The following is a 16,733-nucleotide window of genomic DNA, read 5'->3' on the forward strand; positions in this document are numbered from 1 at the left end:
ACAGAGCTTATATAGCCTAGAGCTGGATTTCTCACCATAAAATTTAAAAAGTTCGACTAAGCTCCTCCCAAGCCTAAAATTCCATGAAACAATAAGCCAAACCTTAAATTTCTTAAAATACATTATGAAAGTGTATAAGAATATGAAGTAAAAATAACACTAGGCAAATTAGTTCATAACCAGCCTTTGGTATAATTAATCCATGAATATTAATTCTTCCTTCCAAAAATAGATATCTTATAGAGAAGTGATATTACAGTTTTTTTAAAAGATTAGCTTTGATTTGATCTGATGAAAAGTATGGGAGCTCTCTCTAGCTATAAGTAGTAGACCTGCCAAGGACAAAAAGGGGAAAAATCATTTTAAGACAATTAACGATGATTAGAAAGAAAATTCCATTTTATCCCTTGGAGATATTAATCTGTTCTATACATCTACCTTTAGTCACAACATAAAGAACATGTTCTCTAATCAAACTTTATTTGTGCGAAGAATTTTTTGAATCATGGTAGTTGGACCAAGAAAGAATAAAATATAATATTAATATACAAATTCCATAGGAAAAACTAAATTATCCTAGATTCTCAGCTGCTTTTTTTAAAAAAAATAGGAAAGGTCATAATTATTTAATTTATGTCCAAATCTCAGCTGGAAAATCTTTTAAATGAACAATAAGGCAAGTAATTTTAAGAGAAGGGAAAGTCCTTATAGCCAAGTCTATAAATCCAGTATTGACAGACATAATTAGCATACTACCTTCCTGGTCATATTCTGAGAGGTGTTTGGACAGGAAATCTAATTCTCTAAAGATAAAGGTTTAGTTGTTCTTATCATAACTGAGTAAAACATAGCAATTCTTTAACGTGCTGTGATCACAAGATATACTTCCTGACACATCCTCTTTCCTCAAACTTGTTGACATTGGTGTTTACTACTGATGGTTTATGTGGACACTGAACTATGATTAAAAAAAATCACACCATACTGGGTTTGTTCTTCCATTAAAGTCATAAATCATGGAAACCAAAATAGACTTTTGAGTTATTTGGTGAGTTTTCTCATATTCTAGCTGAGGAAACTGAGGCTTATAGACGTGAACCAAATTACTGCAAATCTCACAATTGGTTAGTGGTGGAGCCATGATGATAGGAGAGTACTGTTGCCCCAACCCAGTGTTTTCTTCCCATCATTGTACTATGCCAGTGCTTTCTTTGTGGGTTGACTTCCACTTCACAAGCTTCCATTCATTACATTGAACCATAACATCAGGTTTAAGAGTAGGAGTCGTAGGGGGCAATACTGAAGCAGTTCAGATGGCTGGCTTCTTTTTTCTTAGAAAATCAATACCTCTGTGTGTTTGTGGGAAGAAAAACAACAGCTAGCTTGTACATCTGCAGCAGAACTGGTGTGTTGGAAATGAAACAAAAGCTTTCCTCATCTAACTAAATTTGAGAGCGTGAATAAGCTGAATTTCCCCATCTGGAGACTCTCAGACTAGACAAGGCTTACAAATTAATATGAGTGTATAGGTCTGGGGCCTGAAGGAAATTAGGTCAGGCCCAGAAAGGAATCAGGTGGCTGACCACAAGTCAGAATTTAAATATGGATTCAAAACATAGGGCAGAGATCTAATGCTGTGATTCACTGAACACCATTAGGACTACACCAGAGTATGTGATGAGGGACCCTTCAGGACAAGAAAATAGAAAGGGAAACAATACTAAAGGACAGCAAATGTTTTAATCCAGTACAATCCAGACTTTGGTCCTCCTTTTAATCAACTCTTCTCTGTCCTCCTCCTGCTGTCTTTTCCTCTCCCTGCTCCCATTCCCAAATCCCATCTCATATTCTCTTTATGTAGGATATTCCTGCTTTCACTCTGCAGTTGTATTGCTCCCTTGACTTCATTTCTGAGAATTGAGATCCACAGCAAGGCACAGAAGAAGTACTTTGATAAGGAAGAGAAAACTATTCTGAGATGAAAATTATCAGAACACATTCATTGCTTTGGTGCAACTTAGGGTCAATATCGAGATGTGTAGGTGCATTTTTAAGAACATAGACAGGTGATTCACTCCCTGGAATCTGTTTTCATAGGATCTCCAGCTCCTTCTCCAAAGACATACTTTGAAGGCTTTGTATATACGCCCTATGGTGAAAGGGTGGCATTATGAGAGGCAACCCAGGGATGTTCCAAATGCATTCTGCCATTAAGTACGGGTATGAAAAGTTAGAGCATCTTTCTCTCTCGGGAATCTCTTGTGGCTTCATCCCTGTGCAAGGGTCTGAGCTTCCAAAAGTTCAAGATTGATTTTTGGAGAAAAGAAGTGAAGAATTTCTAGCCAACCAAGAAACAGATTCTTTTGATGAAATGTCAGATTAAGAAAAAAAAAAAAAGAATTCTACACGGTGTACTATGACAATTCTCTAAAGGCAATGACTGGGAGAAGAATGCAAATATTTTTGGATAGAGGGTTATAGCCTTCAGAATTTCATTTTCTGTAAAGTTCTTGTGGTTAACATAAGTTTAAAAATGTGTTCCTGTGCAGAACATTTTAGATTCATTTATGCAGAATTATGTAACCCTTGGAAAAAATCTCCCTTAAATTCCCATGTATTATGGGGACACAAAATTCTACAAATTATATTTGTTGATATCCAGTCCCCTCTATCATCCCAAATTCCCGGAGTATACTAAATGTGGCAAGTGGGTCATTACAATACATTCTCTCTCTGTCTCATTGCAGTGATTGGCCATAGGCCAGTTGCCCACTGTTCCAATGGTACTAGCCCTGATTTGGAGATGTCAGATAATATAACACATTACTTATCTGAACACTTCTATAGCCTGGCTGGTCATTTTGAACAGTTAACTCATTGAAAACTGATTACTCTTTAAAAAATATATAAGGATTTTCCAGAAAACTTTCTCAAGAGAAATCACTTGATCATGGACCCAGCCCACTCCACCTCTAAAAATTATTAGACAAATTGACAGTCAGAGGACATATTTATGGACTCATCTTTCACCTCCTCCAAATTCTAGACAATCTTCCTTTTCACTTAAAAATGGAAAATGTGACAAATGTAAGCCCTTACCAACTTCCCACTTCAGAAGGCTGTTGTCTTCCCTCTCCATTTTTCCAATGACATACCAGATACACGCCATCCAGTGTGCAAGAAGTGCAAACATGGACATGAGCAGAGTCAGGACGATTGTGCTATGCTGAGAATAACGGTCCAACTTCTGCAGGAGACGCAAAAGACGCAGCAGCCGGACTGTCTTCAGGAGATGCACGAGAGACACCTGTGGGAGGAGACAGGGCAGCACAACTTGACCCATGGGCTCATTCCATGTTATGACGTTACTTTAACTTACAGCTGTCCTGAAAAGTTCTTGAAATTAAGTATAATCATGATCCCAATGCTATGGTCATTTTTCATGACCATACCAATCTCATTTCTTAACATATCAAGAAGTGATAGAACAAAAGAAAATTTCTTTAAATTAATTCTTATTTTCCTTAAGATTTATCTGTTTTTCTCAACCTATTTGGTTGAATATAATTTTGTATTTTACGATAAACAACTGAAACACATTATGGTTTCAGGACTGAACATAAGGTGTCTCCACCTATTACACACATTTTCTTTCAATTCCACATCCCTTCCTCAGTGTAAGAGCGGCTTTATAACAATAAGTGATACATGATGAAGTAAAACCCTGTGAAGTGGCAATAAAGATAACTTAGTTTTGGAAAACACAGTGATTAGATTTATCAAACTTGTATAAGATCTACTCAAAAATGCCAGTAGCATGTTCTGTCTCATGTGCTGTGCTCTCTTCCTTCTAACATTGCTGAATAGACAGGGAAAACATGTGCCTGAAACTTATACATCCTGAGCCCTCTCTCAAATACGTTTAGAGAACCAAAATAAAATGAACACAATTTTGAAAACTCTCCTACGTCCTGACTTTGTATGCACTAAACAGTATACTTGTTGCTAAGGGATTATTTTCCTGACTTCAAGCGCCCAACTGAAAAATGTGCACCATTGGTGTCCACCAGAATGGTCAATGTCCTTATTAACAACACATGTGGTGCACTAATGTATACTCTTTCACACCTCAATGAGCCTCAATAAGCAATCTAAAATAGAAAAGGCAAATAAAGTATAGGCTTATATGCAAATAGAGTTTGACAAATTACTCAACTTTTTCTAATTTGGGAAGGGGTGTGGAAAAAACCATAAATACAGGGGAAGAAAGTGGTTTGTATGACTACCCCTAAAAACGGTATTTCCTAAAGACAGAATCATAAACACAGCCAGCATCTTCTGGAAATTTGCCTTTATAATTAGCTCTGGAGTTAGTTGACTTCCAATTCCTTCCTCCACTATTCATCTCTCCTTATGTCTAAGAAACTCGTACCTAGAGCAGTGCCTGACATATAGTAAGTGCTCAATAAATATATGTTGAATGAATGGATGGGTAATAAATTGAGATACAAAACACTCTACATTTAATATAATAATAGAAATTCAATTAAAGTGTTTTCATTTGTAATCTTGTGAATTATTCTATACTGAAATATAATAAAATAGTAAGGTCGGCTAGCTGTGCTTTTCTTTTTCTCATTCTTCTATGTCAAGTTTTATTTTCATCTCCTTCACGGCCAAGTTCTCATCTGTCATTTTTCCAGCTCATTGTAAACCAGATGATTAAATGCCAGTACTTTGGAATATCTACTTTGTAACTTAGAGGAATTACTGACAGTGGAGTTTGTTTTATGGTAGAAGAATATGATAGATAGATGACAGTTTTGTACTTGAAATAAAACCCCAAACAGAAGTCTCAAAGGGAAAAAGTCATTTGCTGTGGACTGAAGTTTGTCTTTCTAAATCTCATGTGTTGAAATCCTAACCCTCAATGTGATGATAATTGATGATGGGGCCTTTGGGAAGTAATTTGGTTTAAATGGTGCCATAAGGGTAGGATCCTCAAGATGGGTTAGTGCACTTACAAGAAAAGCCCAGAGAGTATCCTCTCTCCTCCTTAACCCAATGTCTCCCTTTCTCCCTGACTCCCTCTCCCTTTCTCCCTGACTTCCTCTCTCCTTAACCCAATGTCTCTCTCTCCCCTTGCCATGTGAAAACATAGCAAGAAGACAGCAGTCTATATGACAGGAAGAGAGCCCTCATCAAAAACAAAACTGGCTAGAACCTTGATCTTGGACTTCCCAGACTTCAGAATGGAGAAAAATTTCTATTGTTCAAGCCACCCAATCAATGATATTTTGTTATAGCAGCCTGAGCAGACTAAGACACCAATGACCATAGAATACTAATGTAAGGAACTCCCCATTTCCTTTGACCAGAAAGAAGATGTTCAAGGGAAGAATGGGGGGCTGCCCTTACATGAGAACAATAGTCTTTTGAAAAGATAAAGGACATGGTGTCCAGGACGAGACAGCCTTAGTGATTTTGCTGACACTTTTGAAAAAAAATATACTTATTCCCATCTGAGTCAATAGCTTCTTGCTATAAAATGAGAGTTTGGTCCCTTAATGAATGACAGAAGAAAGAGGCATATTTGATTTAGTTGGAAATATATAATCTGGAAAAAACAAAGTATCTTTCTACTTTTGGGATGCTATCCTGAATTTGTCAGTGATAAAAATTAGAGGCACCTTAAAGACAGGCACAAGAGTGTGATGTACACTCATCAGTACCTCCCATCAAATGGGAGTTTCCCCTATTACTAAGTGGACATGACCACCCCCTGGCTATCCACTAGGGGAGAGAGAGAGAGAGAGAATTTGATTAACATGTACCAAGGTCTTTCTGCGTGTTTGACACTTAGCAAGATAGTTTATAAAAATGTTGCCTTTTTAGGCTGCTGAGAAACCCTGTAGCGATTTTTATGCTCATTTTTATGCTCATTTTGCCATTTTTGATGTTTAACTTCCCCAAGGAAGACACTCAGACGGTAAGTATTAAGACCTAATATAAGGATTTATATTTTTGCCTTTTTCACTTTATCATATTTTCTGTTTCATTCACAACTTTGTCATTCAGAGTGCCTTTCCATAATGACTTACACATAGTAAGTTTTATTAAAGAAATGTGAGTGTATATAAAACATTTACTATCAGCAATTATAGTCAGAATCAAAATTAGAGCATTCAATATATTTTTGATGGTTGTAATGTATTTTTGAGTGTCATTTACAGAGATGCACTGACACTGAATGTATTTTAGATCTGGAAAGCCAACACCTGTGTTTATTTATTGATTGATTGATTTATTTCCTTTTTTTTGGTAAGCCTGTGCAGTATAGAAATTGCATAATGTGGGAAGCCTGGGTGGCTCAGCAGTTGAGCATCTGCCTTCGGCTCAGGGCATGATCCTGGGATCTGGGGATGGAGTCTTGCATCGGGTTCCCTGTGGGGAGCCTGCTTCTCCCTCTGCCCATATCTCTGCCTCTCTCTCTGTGCCCCTCGTAAATAAATAAATAAAATCTTTTAAAAAAATTGCATAATGCATAAACTTTTCTTCGTAACTTATGTTTTCCTGGGAAGTAAATATAATACATTGAACAAGCTTTTCTGTTAAAATAGACGATTTCATCTTAACTCATTTATTTGGGGGCATTGCAACTTTATGTGCCAATCTGTTAATGATCATATTCTCACTCCACTGAGACACTGAAAAATCATCACTGATAAGAGAGATTCCTTTATTCCTTCCTTTCCCTTTCTTTCTAACAGAGATGTTGATCTATAATTTGTATTCTTTATAAAGTATTAGTGCCAGATTTCACAAGGCAGAATGAAGAAAGGGAGCAAGAATGCAGTAAAGGTGTACAAGTATTTAAAATTCATCAAAATATGAGAATTAGATTTTGTCAGAAATCCTTTGTGTTAATTTTAGGCAATGAGGATATATAAACATATTATGTATCTTAAAATTTTATAGATTTTATAATATAATGATGCAATATATATTTTAAATCATTCTATTTGCTCAGTCCCCAAAGAGAAATGGAACATAAAAAAGTATTATTAGTATGTAGTAGCAAAGCAGCAAGTTAATTTAGAACACAGTCTATTCAACACCATTTATTTAAGAATTCTCCAGGAGAATGTGGAAAAGTTTTCTTAGCATTTTGTAAATTATGTACTTCTTTTGAAAATTTTTTGTTGCAGTCTTGCAAAGCCTTGTTTTAAGTCATTACACTTTCATTATAGCACACTTATCTAGTCAAATTCAATTTTAAAAAGCACTTTAAAAAGCCTGGATAACAACTCAATGTGGCACTGATTGATATTATATACTAAATTTTTCTCCAGAGGTTTCCTTTCAGTTAACTTATAAACCTCTTAAAGATGTTGACACCCTCAACTTTCCATCTTCAAAAAAAAAAAAAGAAAGAAAAAGAAAAAAATACTATTATATAGGTAATTAACAAGTGCACAAATCTGTACTCAATAGGCAGGATTACAGTTCAATCTTCATTCTGAAGTCAATAATGACTATATTTGAAACACTGATCACTTTAGTATTGAAAACTATGCTTTTAAATTCTTGATAGAGAATCTCAAGGGGTTGTCAACTGAGTAAGAAATATGTTTAATATGAACTAATGTTTAGTAAATTTTTGCCTGCTAAAATTGGTTACTGTAGCAGCAAATTGCATTACTGGCCCCAAAATGCTATTATGCCTCCCTAAAACTCTTTCTATGTATAAGTGAGCACTTAATGCTTTTAAGAACAACAATTGTTCAATAGTAAAAATAGCTATTACCACAAGTAGACATACTTTATTTCCTGCGAGGAGGCATGAGGATAAAGGCTTTCCACGAAGGAAGAAGGGAAGTTACAATCATAGAGAAAAGTTAAAAACCCAAGAGAGCTCTCAAGTTCACAGTCAGTGTCTTTTAGGCTTTTGCCCCACCCAACATTTTTATAAGGACTTCTAAGAAGTGGTTGAATTCTTTTTATTTTTTTTAATTTCAATATTCTTCTCTATCTTGATCAGTCTTTTATTTGTTTTGCCAGTAAGTAATGAAATACTCAAGAGGTAGAGAGTAAAAGTAATCAAACTGGAAGAAATCTTAAACTCTCCACTAAATTCCTGATGTAAATATCTGCCTAAGTAATACATAGTAATGCCTGTATTCCTGCAGATGGTTTCCTTATCAAAGGATTTGTTCTGTGAGTCAGTATTGATGATAAACTCAGGCTTTTCTTATTTCCTGGTCTATGTATTTAAATAACTCATACAGATAATGCAGATTTCAAAAGGAAGCAACTCTCTTAAGTGGAACTCCATGGTCTGCGTACCATTGGTCACTTTGGCATCTATATTCAGGAGGGCACAAGGTCCTGGACATACAAATTGTCACAAATGCTTAAAACCTGAATATGTAGAAAACAAACACAGGGTTAAAAATCACCTTCAAGATCATGTGGAAGGACCCTCTGTACTCACCACTGTGACGTTGAAAGCATACAGGAGATCAAAAGGCAGAGCGGCAATTAAATCAATGATGAACCAGGTTGTGACATAGTGGATGCAAATTGATCTCGCTTCAAAGATAACTTGGCCAGACTTGCTGACATAGGTTGTTCGGAAATTTAAAATAATATCTGCTTGAGAAAAAAAGATAAGAGAAAGAGAAGGAAGGTACAGAGAGAAGAAGTAAAGAAGGAAAGACAAGGAAAGAAGGAAGGATGAAGGGAGGAAGACAGGCATTCAGGCAGGGAGGAAGAGGGAGGAAGAAAATTGTATAAAATTAAATAAAATTAGACAAATGGTAACCAGACTGATAATATCTGAAATACTCTTCTTTACAGATCCAGTTCAATTCAACAAACAGGTACTGAAGAAGAGTGAAGAAAGTGATGTTTTCTGAGCACTTAATACATTCCAGACATTGGGCCATGTGTTAATATAACTAAAATGAATAAAAATAACAAAACAACAATAGTCATCACTTACTAAATGCTCATTATGTACTGGGCATTGTCCTAAAAACTTAGCATAGGTTATTTCACTTACTCCTCAGAACATGTTCTTAAGTAGACAGTATTACCTCCACATTAAACAGACAAAACGGTCAGTGAGGCAAAGTAACACATCCATGATCAAAAGTGGCAAAGATAATTTGAACACAGATGTAATTTCTAGTCTGTATTCTTTTTTAAATAAAAATTTACTTTGTTTCATGAACAATGTTTTACTAATTTCTGTGTAGGCATAAAACTCATCTCTGCCCTAAAAGCACTTATATTAAGAAAGTGCCAGAGGATTCTTGTTTGGATTTCTAGGTCCAGTTTCCCCATTCCATTTTCATGGATGATGTAATCATTTCCAATTTTTCTCTACATCATTCTTTTATTATATTTTTATTTTATAGTCATACTTACTTTAAATTTATGTTATATTTTATTATTTATTGAACTTTTTTACAATATGTGAGGCCCTTACGAGCACTGGTCAGATGACAGCCAGAGCCACAAGGATCATCTTAGGCTCTCTCCTGCTGTTTATGAATAAACATCTCAGAGTCTGTTATATTAGTCTCTGGGTTCAATATCATTAAAGCATCGGAAAAGATTACCTTTTCCCTAGTTTGTTTTAGAGTTGAGCACAATCAGGCCATAGGGAAGTTCAGGATTGCTGAATATATATATGTAAGGGGGATAATGGTTGAGTATTTTATGGGTTAGTGAATTCAACAGAACATACTTCTTCATGAACTTTGTTGTTGGGGAGTGCCATGAGTCATTGACTCAAAGATCAAAGGAGAGAATGTTGGAGGTTAAATACGCCAAAGCGAATAGGAATTGAGAGAGTTATGAAGCAAATGCAAAGCTAAATCACATGGTTATCGAATGAATTGGAATAATCTTTACAGTTTATTTAAACCTTTGAAAATAAGAATAGGGTTGTATGATGATAAAAATTTGATATCATGAACACGATGAGGATGACAGCGATGCAACATACAAGAATGTGCACTTGGCATGTCAATTTACTTTTCACTTCCTGTTCACGTTTGTGGTAGGCAGAATTCAAAGATGACCCTTACTCTAATATGATCTCCTCCCCTTAAGTGAGGGTGGAACCTGTGAGCATGATAAGATATCATGCCATCCTCATGTAGGATCTGACTAAAGGAAGATTTGCCTGGGTGGCCGACTTGATCAGGTAAGCCCTATACAAGCAAGTTTTCTTCAGCAAGTGGTAAGGGATTGGAAACCAGTGAGAAATGCTCTTTCTGGCCTGGAAGGAGGCAACTGCGATAATGTGGAAAAGGCCATGTGGCAGGAAGGGTAGGGAGTCTCCAATTGCTGAGAGTGGCCCCTGGCTGACATCTAGTAAGAAATTTCCATCCTAAGGAAATGAATTCTTCCAACAGCCATATGAGTTTTCAATACAAAGATGACTACAACATGTATTCCATCATTTGGTTCTCATTATACCTTGTGAGGAGAGAGAATACAAGAACTATGACAAGACAGATTACTGTTACATTATTACAGATGACACACATGCTGTTGGCATAAGCCCAGTACTGTTCTGGGTCCTTCATAATCATAATCCCATGTACTACTTATAGCAATGCTACACAGTAGGCACTTTTATTATCCTCTTTTACAGATGAGGAAACTGAAGCACAAAGAAACTCAAATGATTTGTCCAGAGTCACACAAACGATGAAACTGAAGCATAGGATTAAACTCCTCAGCTAGTCAGTGGAAGAGCAAGACTCAAATCCAAGTCTCCTAATTTCCAATTCGGTGCTTTGGCTTTGGTAACTTCACAGAGGCCAGTCATGCCCCAAGTCTGGACGCAAGTTCTAGGTGACTTAAAAAGGAAACAATGGCTTTTCTAGTCTATTGTGAATGATCAAGCTTTTTAAAAATGGCATTATTAACAGTCACAATTTTGGCAAAAAATAAAAATATTGAAATAGTTCTGTTGCTAATATTGAGAATGTGAAAGGAAGAAGCAGTGGCTAAATGATTCACAAAAGATGAAAACAGGGGCAGCCCCAGTGGCTCAGCGGTTTAGCGCTGCCTTCAGCCCAGGGCATGATCCTGGAGACCCGAGATTGAGTCCACGTCGGGCTCCCTGCATGGAGCCTGCTTCTCCCTCTGCCTGTGTCTCTGCCTCTCTCTCTCTCTCTCTCTCTCTCTCTCTCTCCCTCCCTCTCTCTCTCTCATGAATAAATAAATAAAATCTTAAAAAAAAAGATGAAAACAATCCCAAGGTGACTTCTGCAGAGTAAAAGTGCTATCACGGCAAAGTACTAATGCATCATTGAAGCTTAGCTGCCAAGAATGGACAGACCATGGAATGCCATCAGATAGTTATGGTAGCAGGTGAACATCTCATTCTTTCTTTTACTTTCTGGGCTCATGTGTTTCTTATTAGCAAGTCAGTACAACAGATGAGGCCACTAATTGCTGAAATAAAGCAGGGATTTCAAATTCCTGGTTTCCAAAAGAAAGCTCAGATTAGGGATTTAGGTTTTCATTTTATGAGTGAGAAATCCAGAGTTGTTTACCAAGCCCTTTGGTGGGCGATCTGTTGTTTCCATAACACAGACCGAGATAAGTCTCCTTGTTCATTATAAGATTGGAGGTACAGAATCACTAAATTCTACTCTTGAAACCAATTATTACACTATATGTTAACTAACTAGAATTTAAATAAAGACTTGAAGAAAGGAAAAAAAATTAGAGGAACAAATTCCTTGCATATTTACTAACTGAATACCTGTTCTACCACAAATTTCACAGAAAACCCACTGCCACCATCCACATTTCTGGGGCATTCTCATGAATAGAGGAATGAATAAAATGATTGGCCTTTGGTTGATTGATGTGGCATTTTTAAAGCTGTGTAGTAAATTATGTGTTTGACTAAAAGATAAAAGAGGTGCAGACTTCTGAATAGAAAAGACATTTTCATGGATGAATCATTACAGAATATCAGTTTAGAAAGCTTTTAAAAAATAATTTGTTAGTCATTTGAGTTAATTGGGTGAAAAAAGGAGATATGCTAATTTTAGGTTTTAAAAAAGAGTAATTATAAGACTTTTATACACAAATAGTAATAATAGTTAAAGAATATAAAAGATTCTTTTTTTAATCTATGGATACAAATCTACTTCTGAGATACATGAATACTTTAGTTTTCTTTTCAGGTAAAAAAACTAAACATACATTATATTCTAAGATTTCCAGGATGGTAGTCCTATTGTTGTGCAAAACTGTAGGTTTATTCGATGATTAGCATTATTTTTGGAAAGCTCATTTCTAAGAAACTTACTTTTGTCATATGCATAAAAATAGACATAATTCTGGTGTATTGTGATATACAAAAATATTCTCACATTCATTAATTTGTGTGACAATACCAACTCTCTCAGGTGTACTATTTTATCAATGACTCAAGAGACTTAAGGACTTTGTTTTGTATTGTTTTTAAAGATTTTATTTATTTATTTGACAGAATATGAGAGCACAAGCAAGGGGAGCAGCACCGGGACAGGGAGAAGCAGACTCCCCACTGAGCAGGGAGCCCAAGACAGGGCTCAATTCCAGGACCCTGGGAACATGACCTGAGCTGAAGGCAAATTCTTAACCAACTGAACCACTCAGGTGTCCCTTAAGGGCCTTGTTTAAAGCCATGAAGAGAGTAAGCAACAAAGGATAGGACATCTATTTACACTTGATCCCATTTTCTTTCCATTCTCCTCAAGATTTACTGCACTTCCCAATATTTTAGAGGGAATAACAATAGGTTGGTGCAGGGAAGCACATTTCTGAACATATCCCTTAGATCAAACTCAGCATCAGCACCACCTAGGAACAAGAATGTCACAGAAGTGACAAAGGAGTCATAGAATTGAATGTAAGGAAATGAACTGTCTTTGATTCTGTCTAGGGACAACAGAGAATACTCTATTTTCTCTCTGTGTTCAAGAAACACGAGAGAAACACAGTTCAAGAGAACTCAATGCTTGTAAATATCTCCTTAAATGGAAGGACAGAGATGGTGACACAAGTTCTCTAAGCACAAGGGAAGCATAGAATAAAATAAGATTCTGAGGAAGAAAAAGAATAAAAGACTCCAGATCTGTAGTCCCTCATAAGAGAATCATGGCAGCAAAGTGGAGCTTGGCAAACATTGGCTGCAGCTGCTCCCCCTCCCCGTGCTTGTCTCACTTCTCTCAAAGGTTTTGTACCTTTAGCAATTAAATCAATGACTCATTCAAATGTTACGGTAAGAATGTGCTCTCCTCCAGAAAATCCACAACCTACCTGAAAGGCAACAGTGTGGTTTCTATTTTGAGACATCTGGAAAGCAAAGTACAATGTTTTTTGACTTTATGTTGAAAAATACTCAACATGTTGAAAAATACTCAAATGTTGAAAGCATATTCATTATTCAAATTTCTATATGTAATTTTTCTCAATTCCATTTATTATCAACATGTACAATTGTCCATTAATACACACACACACACACACACACACACACACACACACACACACACAGTTTGAACCAGGAAAAGTATTCTAAAACTGTAACAAATTAATTCATAAGAATTTACCACCTCAAGACTTTAATGTCTCATGTGTTTGTATGTATATAATCCCTTGTAACACATGGTGCTGGTATCATGTGTAATGAGTAAATAACCAGGGCAATAGAGAATCATTATATGTATTCTATGTGGCTTATACAGTTTCCAAAAAAATGGTCATAATATACACTATCAAAATGAGGTAAAATATAATTGAATTCTCTGATGATTCAGATGGCACTTAATTATTTTCAGGATAATCAATTTGTCTTGTTGTATTTCAGTTTTACATAAGCATGATTAAAATAAAGATAGATAATAGAGAGATAACCGTGTACATGTTCTGTTTTTATAATGTTAAGGCTTCCAAAAATAAATGTTTCCTTTCACTCCCACACTAAACAGCTATATATGTGGACTAAAAAGCAAGAAGGTTAAATCCATTTTTTCTAGTTTGATTTCTTTGAGAACCATATAATTAGAAAGTAGAAGAAAAAAGAAGGGTGAATTTGATATGGCACAAATTAATAGATTTTCTTCTTTATTAGTACGTAAGCCAGATGGGAAATAATTTAAAAGTCATATTGGCTTACTTGTTAAAAAGTAAATTAAAATATAATGGTGTGCATGTGAGCATATATACCACATACAAATAATTAATATCTTCATTTAGCCATTTCTTTAAAAATTAATCAATGTAGTACAGCGTGGGTGGAAGGATATTTAACTAAACCAGCTGCCGACTCATTTGAAAGATACCATCTTTCTTTATTGCTTGTGAGGCACTCTGAAACAGGATGGTGTCACAGCAAATTGAGCTCGGTGTGGGAAGGTGAACAACTGAGAGCTAATTAATGAAGAAGTTTGAGGGACTAGCAAACCTAAGAATGTAACTGATTGTCCACGTTAGTGGATGAAATTTTCATACCACTCGATCCTTGTTCATCTTGTCAGCATATGTTCCTCTTCCTTACTTTAAATGAGAGATCTATGGGGAAAAAAGTCAGCAGACTCTGAGAAATAGCACTTAAAAGCAATTGCCTGAAGAAGAATGCAAGCAGATGCATCAAGGGGCATTTTATACTGATATTGACTTCTGTTTTGTACCAGTGTGTCCTGCATTATCATGGTGGACTCCTACATTGGTTTTGACCCTCAACTTCAACATTACATGAACCCATGTAGAAGGGAAGGGACCTAAAAATCACTTTCTTCCAACCACTGCCTTCTTCCTTATTCCTTGCTTTCCTTGGTCCTAGTTTTGTCTTAAGTAGCAACACAAAATGCATTGACCTCTTCCACCCAAAAACCCTTTCTATAAATATTAGAGATCAGTCATCAAGTTCTCTCCATGCCCCAGGTTGAATATCTCCATTTTGTTCAATGGTCTCTTACTGATTTTTCCAGTCCTGGTGTTTTCCTCTAGCTTGATGGTTTTCACAACAAAATCTCATGAAGACAGGATTTGAGCTTTTCACCTTCTCCTTTTCACCCTTCCTCTTTTTAAGCTGAGCTTTTATTCATTTTACATAGTGAGGCACCCTATCAATTTTTACTTTGAAAAGGAATTTCAAGTCTTTAACACAATAAGGAAAAGAAATTCGTTCACGTACTTGACTACTGTCTTTTTGGAAGGAAGGTACTGAAAGGGTAGAATATCCCAAAATACGTCATTGTGGCAAACCAATTACTTTGAGCTGAAGATAACAGAGAAGCAAAAATGAGAAAAGCACCCTGCCCTGCCCCTATTTGCCTATAAGCAGGGCATAAATTTTCAAAGGTGTCACTCTTCTCTATCAGGAAGGACAAAAGTTAATTCCCAGGTGTACCCAGAAGTGTGGTGGACAATGGCAAATTCATATGTTCCTACCAGTGTTTTCAGAATCCTTGTTACTCTACTGTCTCACCAATACTTATGTCATCAGACCTTAAAATTTTTGCCAATTGGGCGGAAGTATAAAGTTCCTAATAATACATCTAGAATTGGTTCTATTTTTAGTAATGCAAACCTAGTAAGTTGTTTGGAAATCTTTAAAAAAAAAAAAACCTCTTATATTACTATTAGTTGAAGCAAACTTTTGCCAACTTAAATCTCCCCACATTTTTCATACAGACTGCTCCCAAATGACTGGTCCTTTTCCTTACTGAAAGAACAAAAGTATAGCTCTCCCTTTCAACTTTGGCACATCCTTAAGTACTATAAAAATAACCCCACTGGTGACCTGTTGTACTCTTTGCCCCATGCAGGGCACTTGGCATTTAAAGATGGACAAAATGTGCAAAAGAAGCATGCCACAGACTCTGATTTTATTATCTGATGTCATTCTATCTTTTGGTGCAAAAGTAAATCCCATCTTTGAATATGGTGGCAGATCAAAAGAGACAACACACACTCCCAATATATCTCTATTAAACCCCCCACTTCTTATCTATAAACTAATTTATTTTATTATATTGACTTGTATGTTGCTTTAATTTTATTGTATAAGTTAACCATGTAAAAAGCTTTCCACATAACATGCATATTGGTATGTGTAAAAACTACCAATTTTGCCTTCCTATAAATTATTCAACTTCATTTCAGTAACATGTAACTCTAAATTAGATATTGAACTTTGGAATTACCAGATCATTTTTAATAAAAATAATTTAATGATTAAACATAAACCTACTGAAAGATCATGACCCATGCATATGCCACTTAAATATAGAAATCCTTTTGGCGTATACATTCTGTCTATAATTATACTTACCAAGGGGTAAAATTTCCAAGTTTAAGTATAATAGAAAGTATAAGGACTGTCATGTCTATAAATACCCAGTCATGAAATTTTTTTAAAAAAAACCAAACACTTAAATCTACTAATTTCATATGGAATAAATATTGATTATACAAGTAATAAAAATTAGAATTGATGAAAATGAATATAGATAAAAATGTATTGATATGATTAATGTTTGCCCCAAAGTGAAATCCAACACATATATCTTCATAAGAGAGAAAAATTTTAGATTAAATAATAAGGTCTTTTATGATTACATATTATTTCACATTTTAATTAGGACTTTCTGATCATTTTCATATTTGAGGAAACTAGTACCCTTAGTATTTATGGCAGTCTTTAT

The 16,733-nt window shown here is 35.6% G+C and overlaps 1 protein-coding gene across 4 annotated transcripts in view; it reads right to left on the reverse strand.

Moving 5' to 3' along the window:
* The window catches only part of KCNH8 (potassium voltage-gated channel subfamily H member 8), a 400,632-nt gene that overhangs the window by 137,622 nt on the left and 246,277 nt on the right, over positions 1–16,733 (reverse strand). For 2 of the 4 annotated variants that reach the window (XM_072726752.1, XM_026006436.2), the window contains exons 6-7: positions 8,495–8,652; positions 3,100–3,307 (exon numbers count right to left, since the gene is read on the reverse strand). In XM_072726752.1, the coding sequence (XP_072582853.1) occupies positions 3,100–3,307; positions 8,495–8,652 (366 nt within the window). Of the gene's footprint in view, positions 1–3,099; positions 3,308–8,494; positions 8,656–16,733 lie in introns of all 4 variants that reach the window. The other 2 variants (XM_072726751.1, XM_072726750.1) reach the window with 1 other exon arrangement.

The sequence above is a fragment of the Vulpes vulpes genome, chromosome 11, assembly GCF_048418805.1.
Source record: "Vulpes vulpes isolate BD-2025 chromosome 11, VulVul3, whole genome shotgun sequence".
Lineage (NCBI taxonomy): Eukaryota > Metazoa > Chordata > Mammalia > Carnivora > Canidae > Vulpes > Vulpes vulpes.